At 40.1% G+C, this 19,966-nt stretch overlaps 1 protein-coding gene across 1 annotated transcript in view; it reads right to left on the reverse strand.

Moving 5' to 3' along the window:
• The window catches only part of CHP1 (calcineurin like EF-hand protein 1), a 49,712-nt gene that overhangs the window by 28,408 nt on the left and 1,338 nt on the right, over positions 1-19,966 (reverse strand). Inside the window, exon 2 of the mRNA XM_077764654.1 lies at positions 11,409-11,481. Within this exon, the coding sequence (XP_077620780.1) occupies positions 11,409-11,481 (73 nt within the window). The remainder of the gene's footprint in view (positions 1-11,408; positions 11,482-19,966) is intronic.

A 19,966-nucleotide genomic window follows, 5' to 3' on the forward strand; every position in this document is an offset into this window, starting at 1 on the left:
GCCTGCTTCTGATTCTGTGTCTCCCTCCCTCTGCCCCTAACCCACTTGCATTCTGTCTCTCTTTCTCTCAAAGATAAATAAATAAATAATATAAAATTATTTCCAGATAAAAAGTAAAGAAAAAGAAAAAAGAAGAAAACAAAAAATATAAACTTGAATAAACCTGATTCTTGCCTTCAAGATATTTACTAACAGCAGAGAGAGATCTTATTCCTCTATCTGCTTTGTACTATGTGCTAATGAAATGTCCCTGTTTTATCCAGGAGCCCTCAACACTCTTTTCCCTCTTAGAATAGTTTAACATTTAGATGGTGCTGAATTAATTCAAGCTCATCTCCAGCACATCTGGTGGTGACACTGGTAGAAACTGACCTAAGAGAATGAGCATAAAGCTCTCAAACAATAACTCTGGATTCTAATATTCCCTTTGTTTTTAAGTTTGTTTATTTCGAGAGGGATAGAGACACAGAGCACATGTGGGTCCCAGTGGAGGAGGTATAGAGAAAAGGTAAAGAGAGAATCCGAAGCAGGCTCCATGCTGTCAGCACAGAGCCTAAAGTGGGACTTGATCCCACGAACCATGAGATCATGACTTGAGCCAAGATCAAGGGTAGGACACTTAACTCGATTCTAATTTTCCTTGATCCCTTAGGGTAATAATTTTTATATCAATAAATGAACCAGAACCATGAATTCATACGATAACTACGTTGCTTAAGATGATAAAAGATACAGGAAATTACTGAGGTCTCGTTTATTTAATACCACAAATGTACTGTACTAAGCTCTTATTACATAATTTGTTCTGTAATACAAAGTCCATATTATCACCAAAAGTGGTTCCTCTTCTTTGACACAGGTTAAGAAACAATAACTACTCCCTTTTAAATGAAGACTAAGGCTCATTTGAATTGCATAGCCACATACCTCAGTTTAATGTCTAACAAGCTTAAGTAATTTTAGCTGAGAAAAGGCACACTTTAAATACCAGGTCTAGTATCAGGTGGAGAATACACAACCTAGCCTGAACTTCAGTCTCAAAGGGGATCTAGTCTTGGACTTCCAATGTCACTAGGACCTAAACCTGTCCTTTGACACATTTTTAAAAATTCTACTCTTAGAATTTACTTATTTATTCTTTTTTTTTTTTAATAGTTTATTGTCAAGTTAGTTTCCATAGAACACCCAGTGCTCATCCCCACAAGTGTACTCTTGGAATTTAGGCTGAATATACAGTGCAATTCTATAAGACCAAGAGGAATACTATTGACAGTATCAAAATTAAAATGAAAGAATAGAAAACAATCATTTATAAACTGTTCAACAATACAAAGTTTATTTTTACTAGTTGTTCTATAGAAGAATGGAGATAAGGGCAATTTCTCTAAAACAACTTCTTAAATTTGTCCACTAACAGAAACTTAATAGAGAAAAATATATCCTCTAAGCAGCACACATCCCACATGTAAGATTTTGTTCAAAATTTGTGTGTACTCATAAAAAAGGATACCAAAATTATAGTCTATCCCATACCTAGGAAAATCTTCCTCAAGATATTTTAAGAAAAGATACATATGTTAAAAATTTTTTTTTTTTATTTTTGAGAGAGAAACAGAGACAGAGAGACAGAGTGAGAGCAGGAGAAGAGCAGACAGAGAGGGAGACAAAGAATCTGAAGCAGGCTCCAGGCTCTGAGCTGTTAGCACAGAGCCCAATGTGGGGCTTGAACCCATGGAACTGCGAGATCATTCCCTGAACTGAAGTTGGACACTTAACTGACTGAGCCACCCAGAAGAAATAGATGTATAGTTTTAAATGTTTATTTATTTTTGAGAGAGTGTGTGCAGGAGAGGGACAGAGAGAGAAGTGGGGACAGAGGATCTGAAGCGGGCTCTGCGTTGACAGCAGTGAGCCTGATGCAGGGCTTAAACTCATAAACCATGAGATCATGACAGAGGTGAAGTCAGACGCTCAACCAACTGAGCCACCCAGGTGCCCCAAGAAAATTAGTAAACTGTTTATATTTCAGGATCCTGGGTTGATGCTTAGATGACTTCTATCTAATGAGGTCATTCATTAAAATCTGTTACTAGGACACATTTGTGGGAACATATTAAGAAAATTAAAAGTTGGGGCGCCTGGGTGGCTTAGTCGGTTAAGCGTCCGACTTNACTGCGAGATCATTCCCTGAACTGAAGTTGGACACTTAACTGACTGAGCCACCCAGAAGAAATAGATGTATAGTTTTAAATGTTTATTTATTTTTGAGAGAGTGTGTGCAGGAGAGGGACAGAGAGAGAAGTGGGGACAGAGGATCTGAAGCGGGCTCTGCGTTGACAGCAGTGAGCCTGATGCAGGGCTTAAACTCATAAACCATGAGATCATGACAGAGGTGAAGTCAGACGCTCAACCAACTGAGCCACCCAGGTGCCCCAAGAAAATTAGTAAACTGTTTATATTTCANTTCAGAGTTTCAATGTTTCAATAAAACATTGAAAAAAAAATTAACATTTTAATGTTTTGTTTTGTTTTTTAATTTATTTATTTCTAGGAGAGAGAGTGAGAGAGACAGCGTGAGCAGGGGAGAGTCAGAGAGAGAGGGAGTCACAGACTGAAACAGGCTCCAGGCTCTGAGCTGGCAGTCAGCACAGAGCCCGACGCGGGGCTCGAACCCACGAACCGCGAGATCATGACCTAAGCGAAAGTCGGACGCTTAACCGACTAGGCCACCCAGCGCCCCTAATTAACATTTTAAATTAAACTCATAATATAATTTTGTTGTTGTCATCTTGATAATAGAATTATTTTCTTTTTTTAAAATGTTTTATTTATTTTATTTTTTTAGGTTTATCTATTTTGAGAGAGAGTGTGCACAAACTGTGGAAGGGCAGAGACAGAGAGAGACAGAATTGCAAGCAGTCCCTGCACCATCAGCTCAGAACCCAATGTGGGGTTCAAAGTCACAAACTGTAAATTCATGACCTGAGCTGAGCTCAATAGTCAGACAATCAATAGACTGCAACACCCAGGCTCCCCATAATAGAAGTATTTTCATGTAAAATGTCAATAAGTGATAGTTGCTACTTGTTTCAGCATTCTAGGGCCAGACCCGCTAATCTACAAGGCTGCATGTGACCTTTGGTTGAATATGGTGGGCACACACACTTTTACCTTCCCTCATTCTCTATAATCCCCTGAAATGTCAGCAGAAACATAGACATCGTTGGAATATATCTGTGACATAAACAATCAGGGTGGGAGGAGTGTGGTAGTAATAGTACACACAAGGGACTGTGACAAATTCTGTAAGTCAGAAAATAAGGGCAAATGTAGTGACAAGTAAGTCAGGGCAGGGCGTAGGAAAAGGCTGTAGCATAGCTGAGAGCCCTTCTGCCCTGCAGAATCTAAATAAGGTACTACACTCAGGGCTGCCAGGTAAGGGACGCCACATTCAGGGTAATTAATTACAGGGACTTTTAAAGAATAGGCCAGCTGCCCAATGCTGCCAATGCCCATCCTAAGAATATAAAAACCATTTGTCCCCAGGACAGAAATGGAGATCTGTTATTGAAAGAAACAAAGAGCTAACTGGGCAGGGCTGCAATCAAATATAAGAGGTTGGCCGACAAGGAACACAGTCCTTTTATTTGAGGAGGGGGGAGGGTGTCACAAATCTGTCCCCTTGCTCCTTGACCACATACCCTAAAGTGAAGTCTGCCAACTGCCCCTGCTTAGAGAATAGAGGGCTTGATGTCAGCCCTTACATTCAGGGAAAGACCTGTGGTAAAAGCAACCACAAACCCATGCCGATTTTCTACAGTAATCCATGCAGGCTTTTTCATAAATATGAATGGACAACCAAAGCTCACCCAGTATTTTGGGAAAATTAATTACACAAAAGAGTAGAATCAAGATGAATACAGATAACAATAATCCAGGGAACTCAAGAAAGTTCTAAAAGATTCTAATAAGTAACTCAGTAGACATTTGATAAGTTTTTGCATCTATAAAGCAAAAATAAGCTACTATGATAGCACAGAGGTCAGAGAAAAGAGAGGTCCTTGGGAGTTAAAAATAAGCTTATGGACTAATAAAAAAGTTCATCAAAAAGACTGAAAAATAAATTCAAGATTTCTTTCAGAAAGCAAAGCAAAAAGTGAAACAGCCAGGAAATATGAGTGAAAAGTTGAGTCTTGGTGGTCCAGTAAGCAGCCAACAGATATGCCATAAAGTTCAAAAAAGCAAAGAGAGGGGAGGAAATAATAAAAGAAATAAAAGAGGAAAACTTCCCAGCTAATGGATGTATTTTGAAATTGAGAAGGTTCACCTAATACTGAGCAGTGAATAATGAAAAATAACCCACAAAAAGGTACATCTTTGTGAAATTTCAGAACATCGAAAAGGAGGTATTTGAAGGTTTTAGTAAGGAAAGTTAAGATTATCTGCTAAAGAGTGAGAATGAGACTAGCATCACAGTTCTCATCTGTGAAACCTATTCTGAAATAACTAATACCAGTGTGTACAAAGCAAGTGCTTGCCTGGGACACTGAAATCATCTGTCCTCTGGATAATTTCATACAATAAAATGAACCTCAAAAAGCACTGTGTTTAAGCAGATAAATGGCTACCATTCAGGACACAATCTCCTAAAATGTACAGGTATTCTTTTTTTAAAATGATATGTAACAACAGAACCAACAAGCAATTCCCAGCAATAACTTCCTTGTAGAGTTTAGCTGGTTTGTACTATCTCCTATAGTCAACCTAAACTGCATGATTTAACATCCAGGAATATTTTTCATCATGGGATTATTTGAGAAAAAGTATTATATGACAAAGAGTCAATATTAAAATTGCTCAAAACAGGCTATTTTTTAAGTAAACTTTTACCTAAGTATAACATACCTATAGAAAAGAGCACAAATAGGGGCACCTGGATGGCTCAGCCGGTTGAGCATCCAACTTTGGCTCAGGTCATGATCTCGCGGTTCGTGGGTTCAAGCCCTGCATCGGGCTCTGTGCTGACAGCTAGCTCAGAGCCTGGAGCCTGTTTCAGATTCTGTATCTCCCCCTCTCTCTGACCCTCCCCTGCTCACGCTGTCTCTCTCTCCCAGAAATCTATAAAATGTCAAAAAAAAATTTTTTTTTAAAGAAAAGAGCACAAATCACAAGTATCTGGCATGATGAATTTTTACCAAGTGAAAATTATAACCAGTACCCAAATCACGAAACAGATTATGATCTGTACCCAAATACCTCTTCATGCTCCTTTGGTCTCTACCTGCTCCCCTCCACAAAGGATAATCACTATTCTGACTTCTAACACCATCTATGGATTAGACTAGATCTATACAGAAGATATTTAAACAAAAGAAATCATCTTTGTATTTAGGTGCTGACCAGGCTCTCGTCTTGACCTGACCTACAAAGGACTTTAAGACCCCTTACAGGACAGATGCCATTTCAAGAAGATCAACTTCAACAGCAGTGATAGAAACATTTGACTCAAAATAAAAGCCTCTGCAGAACATATGGTTTGTGAGGTTATGATATATTTTAATATTCCATGAAATATCCATCTGAAAGATGATACATGTAAAAAGAAAGTCTACAGGAAAATTCTTTTTTTTCTTTTTTAAATGTTTTATTTATTTCTAGGAGAGAGACAGTGTGAGCAGAGGAGGGTCAGAGAGAGAGGGAGTCACAGACTGAAACAGGCTCCAGGCTCTGAGCTGGCAGTCAGCACAGAGCCCGACACGGGGCTCAAACCCACGAACCGCGAGATCATGCCCTAACTCAAAGTCGGATGCTTAACCGACTAAGCCACCCAGGTGCCCCAGAAAGTCTACAGGTAAATTCTAAAAATCAATTTGGTAAATACTGTTTACAATATTCCCTTCTTGAAGAGTCCCAATTCACTTGAACATATTAAAGACGCCAGGAAAACCCATAAAAAGAAGTCTGTTAGACCTTGTTTACCAAGCTTTGCACAGTTTATTTATTGATTTAAAAAAATTTTTTTTAACGTTTATTCATTTCCTGAGAGAAAGTCAGAGTGTGAGAAGAGGAGGGCAGAGAGAGAGGGAGACACAGAATCCAAAGCAAGCTCCAGGCTCTGAGCTGTCAGCACAGAAGCCCCACGCACGGCTCGAACCCATGAACTGCGAGATCATGACCTAAGCCGAAGTGGGACGCTCAACCAACTGAGCCACCCGGGCACCCCATATTTATTTATTTTTTTAATGTTTGTTTATTTTTGAGAGAGAGAGAGAGGGAGACAGAGACAGAGAGACAGAGAGAGAGAAAGCGCGCGCACGCAGGAATGGGGAAGGGGTAGAGAGAGAGGGAAACATAGAATCTGAAGCAGGCTCTAGGCCCTGAGCTGTCAGCACAGACCTTGACATGGGGCTTGAACCTACAAACCATGAGATCATGACCCAAGCCGAAGTTGGATGCTTAACCAACTGAGCCACCAGGGCACCCCAAGCTTTGCACAGTTTAGTCGATAATTATTTTTTCTTCTTTTTATACAACACCTATTGGTAGACCAAGAAATTGGTATTCTATAAAACATACTTTGGGGCAAATCTCTGAAAGTACTTTGCAGAAGCTCCATTCCTAACCAAAGCCTTCCAAAGTTTCTGCCTTATGTTCCTGCTGGGACTGACACTACAAAAGAATACAAATGCTGTGGATGGTACATGGTATAGCTGCTTACTCTGTTGAATTTGGCTTCAGGTCCCAGACATGGAGCATCATGGAAGAGGAAAGTAAAGAAAATGTATAAAGGAAAATATTTCTGCTAAAAGCTTTCTTAAGAAAGTAAATCCTATTCCAGGGAACCAAAGATTGGTCACTTGCATTTGACTGAGTACCCTGATGGGTTCTGGCAAAGTCAAGACAGGACATGAGCTGGATTTGGCAGTGAAGGCTAGAAAGAACTAAATCACGCTGTACTATAGAAGATTTTAGAGTCCAGCAGGTATTCTCTAAGGCCAGAGGGAATAGAAGAAAAGATGGGCTGAGGAAGAGGGTAGACAATCTAAGGGATGGCCTGAGGCAGATATGGCTGTGTCAGGAAGCACAGCCAGGGGGACCTCCCTGGGTGGGTCCAACACAAGGATTTACATATAATATGCTAATGAATACTGTGTAGTACAATAGGGTAATTTCCTCTTACACTCAAAGTAGTTTGGGCTAATCCCGTATTTTAATTCATACCACATGGAGATCAAAGCACAAATTTAAGACCTAAGGCTTGGTAAAGCTGAGTACAAAAAGCGAGTTAAATCCAAGTAACTATGAGGGGGCGCCTGGGTGGCTTAGTCGGTTAAGTGTCCGACTTTCGCTTAGGTCATGATCTCGCGGTTCGTGGGTTTGAGCCCCGCGTCGGGCTCTGTGCTGACTGCCAGCTCAGAGCCTGGAGCCTGTTTCAGTCTGTGACTCCCTCTCTCTCTGACCCTCCCCTGCTCACTCTCTCTCTCTCCTAGAAATAAATAAAACATTAAAAAAATTAAAAAAAAAATGCAAGTAACTATGAGATAAAAAAAAAAAAAAAATCTCATCACTTTCTACCACCTCTTCCTCAACCAAGAATGTGTAGAAACCAGCACTGAGAACGTTGTCCAGCACATCACAGGTAGTCAATAAATACCTATCAAATGGGTAAATTAGTCTACTGGCTTTCTACAGAATATGAAATGGTGTTTTAAAAATTTGTTTTTTAATGTTTTATTTATTTCTGAGAGAGAGAGAGAGAGACAGCATGAGCAGGGGAGGGTTAGAGAGAGAGGGAGATACAGAATGTGAAACAGGCTCCAGGCTCTGAGCTGGCTGTCAGCACAGGGCCTGACACAGAGCTCGAACCCACAAACCGTGAGATCATGCATGACCTGAGCCGAAGTCGGATGCTTAACTGACTGAGCCATCCCGAAGTCCTTGAAATGGTGTTTTAGCAATTGAGCAAATCTTACCAAGATTTTAATGAGTAGGTAACACTAGTTGACACCTGCAAAGTTTTCACCCTAACAAGAAACAGCTCCTTTTATAAACGTCTTTCCATTGTTTTCCAGCAAATAATGAAAGTGATCAAAACACACACCAACATTTACAGATCACTCAATTTCCACAAAGAAGAAAACGACTCAAAATGAATATGAATTCTAGAACTTTACATAGTGGTTAAATCTGAATTTATGAGGAAGATGTGATCCCAAACTCAAGCAAATTATTCAAGTTTTAGAACGGAAAGAAAACAAGGATTTCTAACCTGATTTCCTGTTTTTAAGATATGTATATATTTTTAAAGTTTATTTATCTATTTATTTTTGAGAGAGAGAGAGAATCCCCAACAGGCTCCGAGCTACCAGCGTAGAGAGCCTGATGCGGGGCTCAAAACCATGAATCATGAGACCATGACCCAAACTAAAACCAGGAGTTGGATGCCCAACTGACTGAGCCACCAGGCGTCCCCTGATTTATTTTTTCAAGCACAAATTTATATAGTTTCTTCAACCCGTGGTGCTAGGATAAGTAGACATCCACATGCAAAAAACTAAGGTCTGATTTTTACTTCACACACACACACACACACACACACACACACACAAACTCAAAATGAATCAAAGCCCTAAATAGAAGACCAAAACTATACAACTCCTAGAAAAAAAACACAGAGATAAATCTTGATGACCTTGGATTTGGCAATGGTTTCTTAGATAGGATACCAAAAGTACATGGACCAAAAAAGAAATTAGATAAATTAGACTTCATCAAAATTTAAAACTTTTGCACTTCAAAGAATACTACAAAGAGAGTGAAAAGACAAGCCACAGAATAGGAAAAAATATTTGCAAATCATGTATTTGGTAAGGATCTAGTGTCTAGAATACAGGAAGAACTCGTGCAAATCAACAGCAACAAAAAACAAACCAATTAAAAAATAAGGCAAAGGTTTTGAAAAGGCATTTGTCCAAAGAAGATATACAAATAGGGAGGGGGGATGGGCTAAATGGGGGATGGGCATTAAGGAGGGCACCGGATGGGATGAGCACTGGGTGTTATATGAGAGTGATGAGTCACTGGCTTCTGTTCCTGAAACCAATACATTGTATGCCAACTAACTTCATTTAAATAATTAATTAATTAACATCAACCATGAAGAAAAGCTCACTTTCAATAGCCAGGAGGCAAATGCAAATCAAAACCACAATGAAAGACCATTCACACCCACCAGAATAGCTAGAATCAAAAGACATCTTGTCAGTGTTGATGAGGATGTGGAGAAGTCTGAACACTCAATACATTGCAGGTGGGAATGTGAAACAGTATAGCCTCGGTGGAAACAATTTGGTGTTCTTCAATAAATTAAGCTCAACATTACCATATGACCCGCAATACTACTCCTAGGTATAAACTCAGTGAGAATTAAAATGTATGTTCACACAAAATGTTCACATTACCACGATTCATAATAATCAAAATACATGAAAAAACCCAAATGTCCTTCAACGTATCAACGGATAAACAAAATGTGATACAAGCATACAATGGAATATTACTCAGCCATAAAAAGAATGAAGTACCAATTTATGCTGTGTAATTTAACCTTGAAAACACTATGTTAAATGCAAGAAGCCAGTCATAGAAAGCCACATACTGTATGATTCCATTTGTATAAAATGTCGAGAGAGAGAAAGCAGTGGATTAGTGGTTGCCTCTGGAATAGAAAGAGAATGATTAGGGGTGCCTGGGTGGCTTACTTGGTTAAGCATTTGAATTTGGCTCATGTCATGACCTCATGGTTCATGGGTTCAAGCCCCGCGTCAAGCTTTGTGCTGACAGCTCAGAGCCTGGAGCCTGCTTCAGGTTCTGTCTCCCTCCCTTGATGCCCCTCCCTTGCTTGTGCTCTGTCTCCCTCTCCCTCTCTCTCAAAAATAAACATTAAAAAAAATTTCTTTTTAAAAAGAAGAAAGTGACTGCTTAATGGGTATAAGATTTCCATCTAAGGTGATGAAAATGTTCTGGAACTAGATAGTAGTAATGGTTATATAACATTATGAATCCACTTAAAGCCACTGAATTGTACACTTTAAAATGGTAAATTTCATATTATGTGTATTTGCCTCAATAAATTAAAAAAAAAAAAAAAAAGAGGGAACAGCACCTAGTGTGGTCTTTGTACATGGTAGGGAGCCCATAGTTGTTGACTTTAATGACTACAAAGCATGCTTTGAGTCAATCCCAGCTTCTAGTGATTTTGCCCTACACAAACACAGCTCTATGGATTTACCAGAATTCTCTAGCTATTTAGTCCAAGGATTATGTACAAAGGCTTAGCAACTGTATTTTTTCCCCTTTTATACTACAACCCACAAGATGTCTTCCAAAAAAGTTCCAAACTACTTCTTGCTTCCTGTCAGTCACTAGAAAAGCTACTAGCTTTTGGTTAGTCAAAGCTACACTTGCTTTTGAGAGTTAGGCTGGGAGGTAATGGTAACAAGGTATTTCATTGGACTATGATAAGACAATTACAAATATGAAGTGATACAACACCACATTACTCTGAAATCATATACTTAACTCTAGACAGGAGTTTCTCAACTTGGGCATGTTTGATATTTAGGAAGAATAATTCTTTGTCATGGGAGGGCCTGTCCTATCTGTTGTAGAACATTTCACAGCATTCCTGGCCTCTACACACCAGACATCAACAGCATGCCCTAGTCATGACAATCAAAAATGTCTCCAAACATTCTGTCACCCAGGGGCAAAAGAGCCTTCAGCTGAGAACTACTACTCTAAAAAAATTTTTTTAAATGTTTATCTATTTTAAAGAGAGAGAAAGAGAGACAGAGACAGAGCACAAGCAGGGGAGGGGCAGAGAGAGAGACAGAGAGTGGGACACAGAATTCAAAGCAGGCTCCAGGCTCTGAGCTGTTAGCACAGAGCCAGATGCGGGGCTCGAACTCATGAACTATGAGATCATGACCTGAGCAGAAGTCAGATGCCTAACCGACTGAGACACCCAGGAGCCCTGAGAACCACTGCCTAGACTAAAACACTGAACATCTTATCTCACATTAATATATATAAAGTGATGTACCCTAGGATTGTGGAGTTGGATTAGGAAATGAGAAGAGAGGACACAACAATCTAGACCACCTAGGTGGTTCCCAGGAACAGAACTGGGGGGGGGACCCAAACTGAGGGGAGTTAAGACTAAAGCAGCAAGCACTTAGTGATAAATGTAAGCCATTGTTCTGCTTATGTAAACTCCCTTGTGAATCAATGGTGCTCCAAGTCAGTGAAGAACCCGTCCCTCCTCTCTGCACTCTGGATGCCTACTACCTCTGCCTTGTTCAGACATAGCCCGAAAATAAAGAGAAAATAAAGATGTAACCACCTACCTGAGAGTCCCGTTCTCTCCTTTGTCCAGGCTGGTGAATCGGCTGTAGAGGCGGGTGATCTGACTGTGGGAAACTATAAAGAAGACAAAATTAGTCTTAGTTGGAGAAGTCACCCTCCACTCAAACTCAACGAGTGTGGACCTTCAGAAGCCTGTCTGATTCTCGTGCACCATATACTTCAAAGAGAGTAAAATGGGGAGTTGTCTCAACTGCAACTCATTTCTGACGTCAAAACAGGAATTTTAAAAGCTAACAAAAGAAAGGAGTTAGAAAGTACATAAATCAAGAGCGAAATGGACCCTCAGGAATTAAGTGTAGACTTCATTACGACTATATATTAAATGTCAGGTGGTTAAGATTTAAGAAAACAGAGCCAAATTTAGTTTAAAAGGAAACTGTGGGGTGCCTGGGAATCAGGTAATTCCTGCTCAAGTCATGATCTCATGGTCTTGAGATCAAGCCTTGTGTTGGGCTCTGCGCTGACAGCCCAGAACCTGCTTGGGATTCTCTCTTTCTAGGATAAAACAGAAAGAACAACAAGAAAAAAGAAATTGTGAAACTTTCACCTTTTCACCTGACTCAGACACTATGAAAACACATGGTTTGATTAAAAACACATACGTATTAATTGGTAATTTGTATTGAATTAAAGACTGGAGCAGGCTGTTTTTATTTTTTTTATTTTAGTTTTTAAAAGATTTTATTTTTAAATAATCTCTACCTCCAATGTGGGGCTTGAACTTACAACCCCAAGATCAAGAGTTTGAATGCTCCACTGACTGAGCCAGCTGGGCACCCTAGGGCAGAATCTATTTTTAAAATCTGGTTTGCTCCTGCACAAAGCATTAGCAGCTTTCTTTTCCCTCAGGACTGACATTTAGGTAAAAGACCACAGGGTCAAGTCAGCCTCTTTTCTATGACTGCAAGAACTCCACTTAGTTTCCAGTAAAGGAATGGGCGCTGAGAAAGCAAATTAGGCAATCTGTAAAAAGGTCAGGTTATTATCAGATGACATCTATAAGGAAGCTATTTTGCTCTTCATTGTTTGACTCGAGCACAGCTGGCAATTAAAATGAGGTAATAATGGCAGGTTCACAATAAGAATTTGAAAACTAAGTAGGAATTTCTGGGAAACAGTTTTGTTTCCTGGTGGATGGGAGGTAGCAGGGGGAAAAAAAAAGGAGAGTTATCAAAGGAGAAAAGACAGGAGCCAAAAAGGGTGTGGTAAGTGTGGACTTTGTCCTAGGCTGTGCTTTCAGGGGTTTTTAAGGGGTGACTTGGAGGCATTCTGATAGTAGTCTTCCTCCCCCAGCTCAACAAAATCTGCTTGCAGTTTTAGGAACAATGGGACAAAGTAAACCGGGGCACAGCGGGAGAAGCAGGAAGTGAGTGGCCTAGAGCTAGGATGAGAGGACACACTAGGGGCAGCTTGAATTCTTCGGCATCAGGTTTCACCCCAAGCTGGGCTCCTGGGTACTAGCTCTCTGAAGACAGCCGAGAAAGAGACTGTCTTCAATCCCAGCCAGCGCAGAGCCAGCAGAGGTTCAGGCACCGGGGAAGCGGCTGTGGACCCACTGCCAGCTGGTGCTCTCTGCTGAGGGTCAGGCTGACACACTGATTCCACTCGTGGCACCACTGCCTACCCATGAGGGGTGAGCAAAAGGGGCTCCGGGCATCCCGGAGAGGAAAGTGTTTGGCAAAGTGTCTGGCACAGGGGAAGCACTCCCGGTTAGCCACTATCATCATTTTCTTCACATTGTGAATCTAAAGGTACAGTTTTACTGCTCCACTAACTCATCTCTACCTCTCTCCTGACTCTGGCAGCCATACAGCCATTTTCTTCAGGAACTTGACCTGTTTACCCGGGCTCTGGCCGCAGGCCTCAGAGGCTGCTCTAGAATTAATGCTCCCTGTAAGTTTAACAAAAATAAGTCAGTTGAAGAATGACTAACTTTCCTCAAAGATTCTTTGAAAGAACAATACTTGTTCACAGTCGCAACATCCCGTCGCTTCTTTATATACCATCTAACATTAGCCACTTGTAATAGCTTTTCGTTTATTAACTCATAATTTTTCTATATTGCTTTGGAGTCCTTTCTAAGAACTGCAGAATATTTAATCCATTGGATCAGTTTTTAGTACTTAGAGTACTTTATATTTCAGATTACTTTCCTTTAACAAGGAAAATATTCAATTGTTTTTCCTTTTACAGTAGTTTTTAAAAAACATTTTATTTTTGAGTAATCTCTATACCCAACATGTGTCTCAAACTCACAACCCCAAGATCAAGAGTCACATGCTATTCAGACTGTGCCAGCCAGACACCCCTGTTTTTAATTTGAGAAAATAATCCATGCACATGATTGTAAAAATGCAAATAGTACAAAAATATACACAATGAAAAGTCTCCGTTTTCATATTATTCTTCCCTCTGTCTCTCCTGCCTCATGCTTGGCCCTTCTCTGAAATGGCTTCCCCCTTTAAGCATAAGGCAGTGATGATAGCGAGATTTGTAGTCAAGAAGATCGGCAGGCTCTTTCCAGTAGTTTTTCAACAGTATAAAATAATGAATGCCCATTAGTGGAGAAGAACTATGACTTCATTCAAGACATGACCACGTACACCTTTTCTGAGAGGTCGACTCCAGAGACCTCCTTTGGATTACCAAGAATTAGTGCAGGTTTGGGGCACCTGTCCTGTTAGCCTAGGGCCTTCTGTTGAGACTAGTTTCCTGGAAACCTTTCATGCCTTCATTTGTGGCAGTTTTAATACCCTTGCCAGAAGCAAACACTATTACCAGTTTTTTGTAAATCCTTCTAGGAATTCCATGTATAGATATACATACTATATTTATACATTGATAGCTTGTATAGCTATTAATAGAATTTTAAAACTGGCAGGAATGTTGTCATCTAGTCTAACCCCTTCACCTAACAAATGAGCTATCAGACATCTTTCTAATATATATCATCTCAAAGAACTGGGCATTGAAACCTTTTAAAATAGGATTTTGAGGGGCACCTGGGTGGCTACATCAGTTAAGCATCTGGCTTCGGCCCAAGTCATGATCTCATGGTTTATGGATTCAAGCCCTGAGTAGGGTTCTGTGCTGAAAGTTCAGAGCCTGGAGTCTGCTTTGGATTCTGTCTCTGTCTCTCTCTCTCTTTGCCCCTCTCCTGCTGGCACTCTGTCTCTAAAACATATTTTTTTTAAAAAGTATGATTTTGAAAATTCCCTTAGTAAGTACTAGTATGGTATTGCATCCCATATTTCAGAAAAAAGATCAGCTTATGGCTGGTTTCCTTAAAAACATGGAAAGGTTCGAGGCGCCTGGGTGGCTTAGTCGGTTGAGCGTCCGACTTTCGCTTAGGTCATGATCTCGTGGTTCATGGGTTCGAGCCGTGCCTCAGGCTCTGTGCTGACTGCCAGCTCAGAGCCTGGAGCCTGTTTCAGTCTGTGATTCCCTCTCTCTCTGACCCTCCCCTGCTCACGCTGTCTCTCTCTCTCCTAGAAATAAATAAAAATATAAAAAAAAAAAAATGGAAAGGTTCATGAGTTTTCGTCAACCGTAAAACTCTTACTTTCCAGAAGGAATGGAGCTATGTAGAAATCAGTGGAGAAATGAACAACCAAATGTCAACTTTTAACACAACTCAATATGGTCAGATCTCAATCTATCTCCTAAACTTCAGAACTAATGTTTATTAACAAGAAGAACAACAACAACAAGAAAGAGAAGGAGGAGTAAGAGGGGGAGGAGGCAGAGAAGGAGGGGAAGGGGGGGTAAGACAGCAAGCTTTAATTTAGGCGCTAAATCCACCATGACACAGAATATAAAGCAATCTCCAAGGTGTAGAGCTCAAAGCAACTTCAAGGAGCAGAAAGGTATTGAAAATGCCACAAATGAAGGCATGAAAGGTTTCCAGGAAACTAGTCTCAACAGAAGGCCCTAGGCTAACAGGACAGGTGCCCCAAACCTGCACTAATTCTTGGTAATCCAAAGGAGGTCTCTGGAGTCGACCTCTCAGAAAAGGTGTACGTGGTCATGTCTTGAATGAAGTCATAGTTCTTCTCCACTAATGGGCATTCATTATTTTATACTGTTGAAAAACTACTGGAAAGAGCCTGCCGATCTTCTTGACTACAAATCTCGCTATCATCACTGCCTTATGCTTAAAGGGGGAAGCCATTTCAGAGAAGGGCCAAGCATGAGGCAGGAGAGACAGAGGGAAGAATAATATGAAAAGGGAGTAAGAAGTTATTTTTCCCTTGCCTTTATACTAAATTGTAATGCAAAAGAATAGACTGATAACCTAGGTAAAACATTCTAGTGCAACTAAAGGTAACCCCAGATAAAAGATTAATAAGTTTAAGTCTGAACTCCAACCATTCCTTCTGAACACTACACTCCAACATTTCCTGTTTCCCCTGACCAGAGAACTTCAAGAGCTGGCCTACTCTCTTAGGGAACTCATAGATTAAAATAGACTTAAAAGACATTACAAAACAAAACAAAAAAAACCCCTACCTTCTTATAACTGGAGAAATCTGAATAGGGACTAAATGCTAAATAATATGATAAAATTACTGTCAATTTTCTTAGGTATGATACAGTACTGAGGTTATATAGGGGAAAAAATCCGTATCATCAGAAGATGCATGCAGAAATTTTTAGGGGTGAGGAGTACTAATATCTACCTTTCAAATGGTTCACCAAAAAAACAAAACCATGTATACATATATATGTGTATACATATATACACACATCTGTATATACATACATCTATTTACTTATTTATATAATGTTACTGTTGAATTGATGTGGAAGGTATATGGATATTCATTATACTGCTTTAAGTTAGGGGGAGGCAAGTACAGAGCTTTCCACATCACTGAACCCCAAACCAGCTAAAGGTGTTAGTTATATGTACATATCCGTCTCAGTAGGAACCAGAAGATAGCACCTTCAAGCAACAAGGCTTGGCAGGTGAGGGCCATGAAGGGGTCTTGCATCTGGAGAGAGCAATAGCATGAAGTTGAATTTCCACTTACATTCTAGCCCAGGAAATTATTCTCAAGCAATTGCCTTTGCCAGGCTTGTGCTCTTTGTGGAAACTACAGAAAAACCTATCACTACACCTTTCCAAACAAACAAAAAAAAACCTTACCAGCCTGTAAACCTTCTTTCCTAAACCTGTTCCACATCATCCCCATACCACATGACAGGAACTAGAGACTAAATGACCATTGGGTGAGGAGTCTGGGTGGCTCAGTCAGTTAAGAGTCGACTTTGGCTCAGGTCATGATCTCACAGTTCGTGGGTTCGAGCCCTGTGTCGGGCTCTGTGCTGACAGCTAGCTCAGAGCCTGGAGCCTGTTTCAGATTCTATGCCTCCCTCTCTCTCTGACCCTCCTCTGCTCACGCTGTCTCTCTCTCTCTCTCTCAGAAATAAATAAAAACTTAAAAAAAAAAATAAATGACCATTGGATATCTGAGTGGCTCAGTCGGTTCAGTGTCCAACTCTTTACTTCAGTTCAGGACATGCTCCCAGGGTTGTGGGATCGAGCCCCACATGTGGCTCCACACTGGGCATGGAATCTGCTTAAGGTCCTCTTTCTCTCCCTCTGCCCCTCTCCCCTGCACGTTCTCTTTCTCCCTAAAATTAATCAATTAACATGCATTCATTACTACTCTTGATTTGAACTGTTTCTCACAGATTAAGTGGCTATTTTTAAAAGATGGTTTTAAGTAAGCCACAGCCATATTTTTGCTACAGTTAAAAGAATTAAGTGTGGAGATTATAGAAACTCCCAAAACCTTTGTGACTTTCCCCCATGACAAGTTTTATTCAACCGAGTTTTAATTTATGAAAATGCACAACTGTGAAAGAATAAAACAAAGAAATTACAGCAAATGTCTTATGCCAACATAAAATGCTTCAGTCTTCTTTAATTTTTATTTTATAGTTTTATTTAAGTGATCTTTGTTCCCAACGTGGGGCTCAAACTCGTGACCCCAAGATCGAGAGCCAGATGCTCTACAAACTGAGCCAGGCAGGTGCCTCCCAACATGAAATGTTTTAAACTTTTTTTTTTTAAGCCAGTACTTTTTTGTTATTTATTTTGTGACAGAAAGAGTAAATGGGGGAAGGGGAGAAAGAGAGGGAGGGGGAGAGGGAGAGAGGGAGGGAGGGGGGGAGGGAGGGAGAGAGAGAGAGAGAGAGAGAGAGAGAATCCCAAGCAGGCTCTGAGCTGTCAGGCTCATGGTTCTTGAATTCGGGAACCATGAGATCGTGACTTGAGCTGAAACCAAGAGTCGGACGCGTAACTGACTGAGCCACGTAGGCGCCCCTAAAGTTTTTTTTTTTTAATATTTGTTCTTTTTAAAAGAGAGAGTTTAAGTGTGGCAGGGGCAGAGAGAGGAGGGCAGAGGATCCGAGGTGGGCTACATACTTAGAGCAGACAGCCCTGTGCAGGACTTTAACTCACAAACCTCAAGATCATGACCTCAGCCGAAGTCACACGGTCAACTGACTGAGCCACCTAGGGTCCCCATAAATGTTTTAGAGGGTATTGTTTAAACTGTTTGAAAGATCAAGATTTCTATTCCTTTAAAAGTTTTATTTCTATAGAGTTGGGAAAATGACATCTGTATTCAATTCCTACTCATGTCCCCTGAAAATAGGAAACATGTAAAATGCTGTCACCTCCCCTCTTACACAGCTCTAGACATAGTTTTATACTAGCACATGAAAATATTTTCCCAGTAAAATGATTCTTATCTATGGTTCAAAATAATAGCTGACACTTACCTGGCAATTCAATATCAGGCACTATTCTGAGTAGTTTACAAAATTTATCTTATTTAATCCTCAGAAGAATCCTATAAAGTAGATACTATTATTATTCTCATTTGAAGATGACGGAACTGAGGCTAACAGGTAATTCTTACCTAGTATTAGTTTGCCAGACACTTAAGAGATTAAATTTCAAATACTGGCTAAACCAGTCATACATGAATTCTAATCAATTTAGACTTCTGAAAAACATGTTTAAATATAATCATTAATTCCAATGTAAACCTTTCATATTGAGTATAAAGTCAGTTTTCCTCAGTTATATTACATTTTCTTACTGACAAAGGAAGTAGTGAAATGCCTTACTACTTGTTCTTAACTTGAAAGTGTTTCTGATAGTTCCCCAAACTCTTAATGGAACAAGAAGCCAATAAAAGTAGGACAAATTCCACCTCTTCACCTCACCCTCAGGTACCTGTTTTTAGTCATCTAAATCTTTTGCATCATGTTAAAATTACTGCTTTAAAAATCAACTCTGCTGATGGATACTAACCAGATAAACTGATGGCTCAACTCCCAGGGCAGAGGAATGACTGTGTAGGAGGCTGGGGGAGAATGCTAGTGGAAGCATTCAAAACACCCTAGGTTAATTTATCTAAATCTAACCCATTCATGCATTCATTAGGGCCCAATTCCTGTTTTCCCCAAGATCAGCCCACAGACTAGTCTTCCCTGACTGTTGGAGGTGGGTGGCACACAATTTCAGCTACCTTATGTCGTAATACCTAATCCTAACTCTTAAAGGTATCTTTTGTCACTATTTACTTTGAGTACCTAGCATAGGACTAAATATAGACAATGCAAAAATTCAAGAACTACTTGTTTCGTTAGGCTTTCTGGTTCAACTTACATTTATTTGCACTGGTTGTGGGAGAATCTCAGTCAGGCTTGATTCACATTTTGGCAATTAGGAAAACAGCTCTTACAGAAGTATGTAGTTCTGTTTCTCCACGAGCCACACAGTAAAATAAGTCAACAGTTCTATAGCAGTCCAGGACCTTTCCATTTGGTCAAATGTAAATAAACCCAAATGGGATTAGTGCTCCCCTGTCCTGGAGGCAAAAATAGCTTTTCTCCATCGTCTCTACGGCTTAAACTTCCTCATAATATGACTGTCTATTTTAAGTATGAATGCTTTAATTCTGGTGTCACCTTAGACCTAAAGTAGTCCTTACATTTGTAAGTGTGGCCAGAGCTAATGGCCACAAAATTTAATAAAATGCTTACTGATTCCAAACTGCTTTTATTTCTACTCTTGGGAATCTGATTAGTCATAAAATGACCATAAGGTCAAGTGGCCAAACATGCATTACACCTTAAAACCAGGTAACCACTTTCTGTCGTTCACCCAAAATCAGTAGATAGGGCACTCATCATCCTTAAAGGTATTTATGGAGAACCTATTGGCCATGTTAGGGGATGCTGAAAGCAGTAAACCAATCTGACAACAGCTAGATAACATTCCTTCCAACTTGAAGATTCTAGAAAGTTGTATTTGTCAGAAAACATAGGACAGCATTTAATTTCTCTCAGGCTACCACTGCTTGAATAATTCTGTAGTTCCCCCCGCCCCCTTCAACATTACCTGCTTACGGGCCACTGAGTTACTGACTAGTCACCTCATTATCAAAGACAGATTATCATGAAGAGACTGAGCTCAGACACTTACATAACTCATGTAAAATACAAGAATCATAAAGGA

This window comes from Crocuta crocuta, unplaced genomic scaffold (genome assembly GCF_008692635.1).
Source record: "Crocuta crocuta isolate KB4526 unplaced genomic scaffold, BGI_CrCroc_1.0 scaffold102, whole genome shotgun sequence".
NCBI lineage: Eukaryota > Metazoa > Chordata > Mammalia > Carnivora > Hyaenidae > Crocuta > Crocuta crocuta.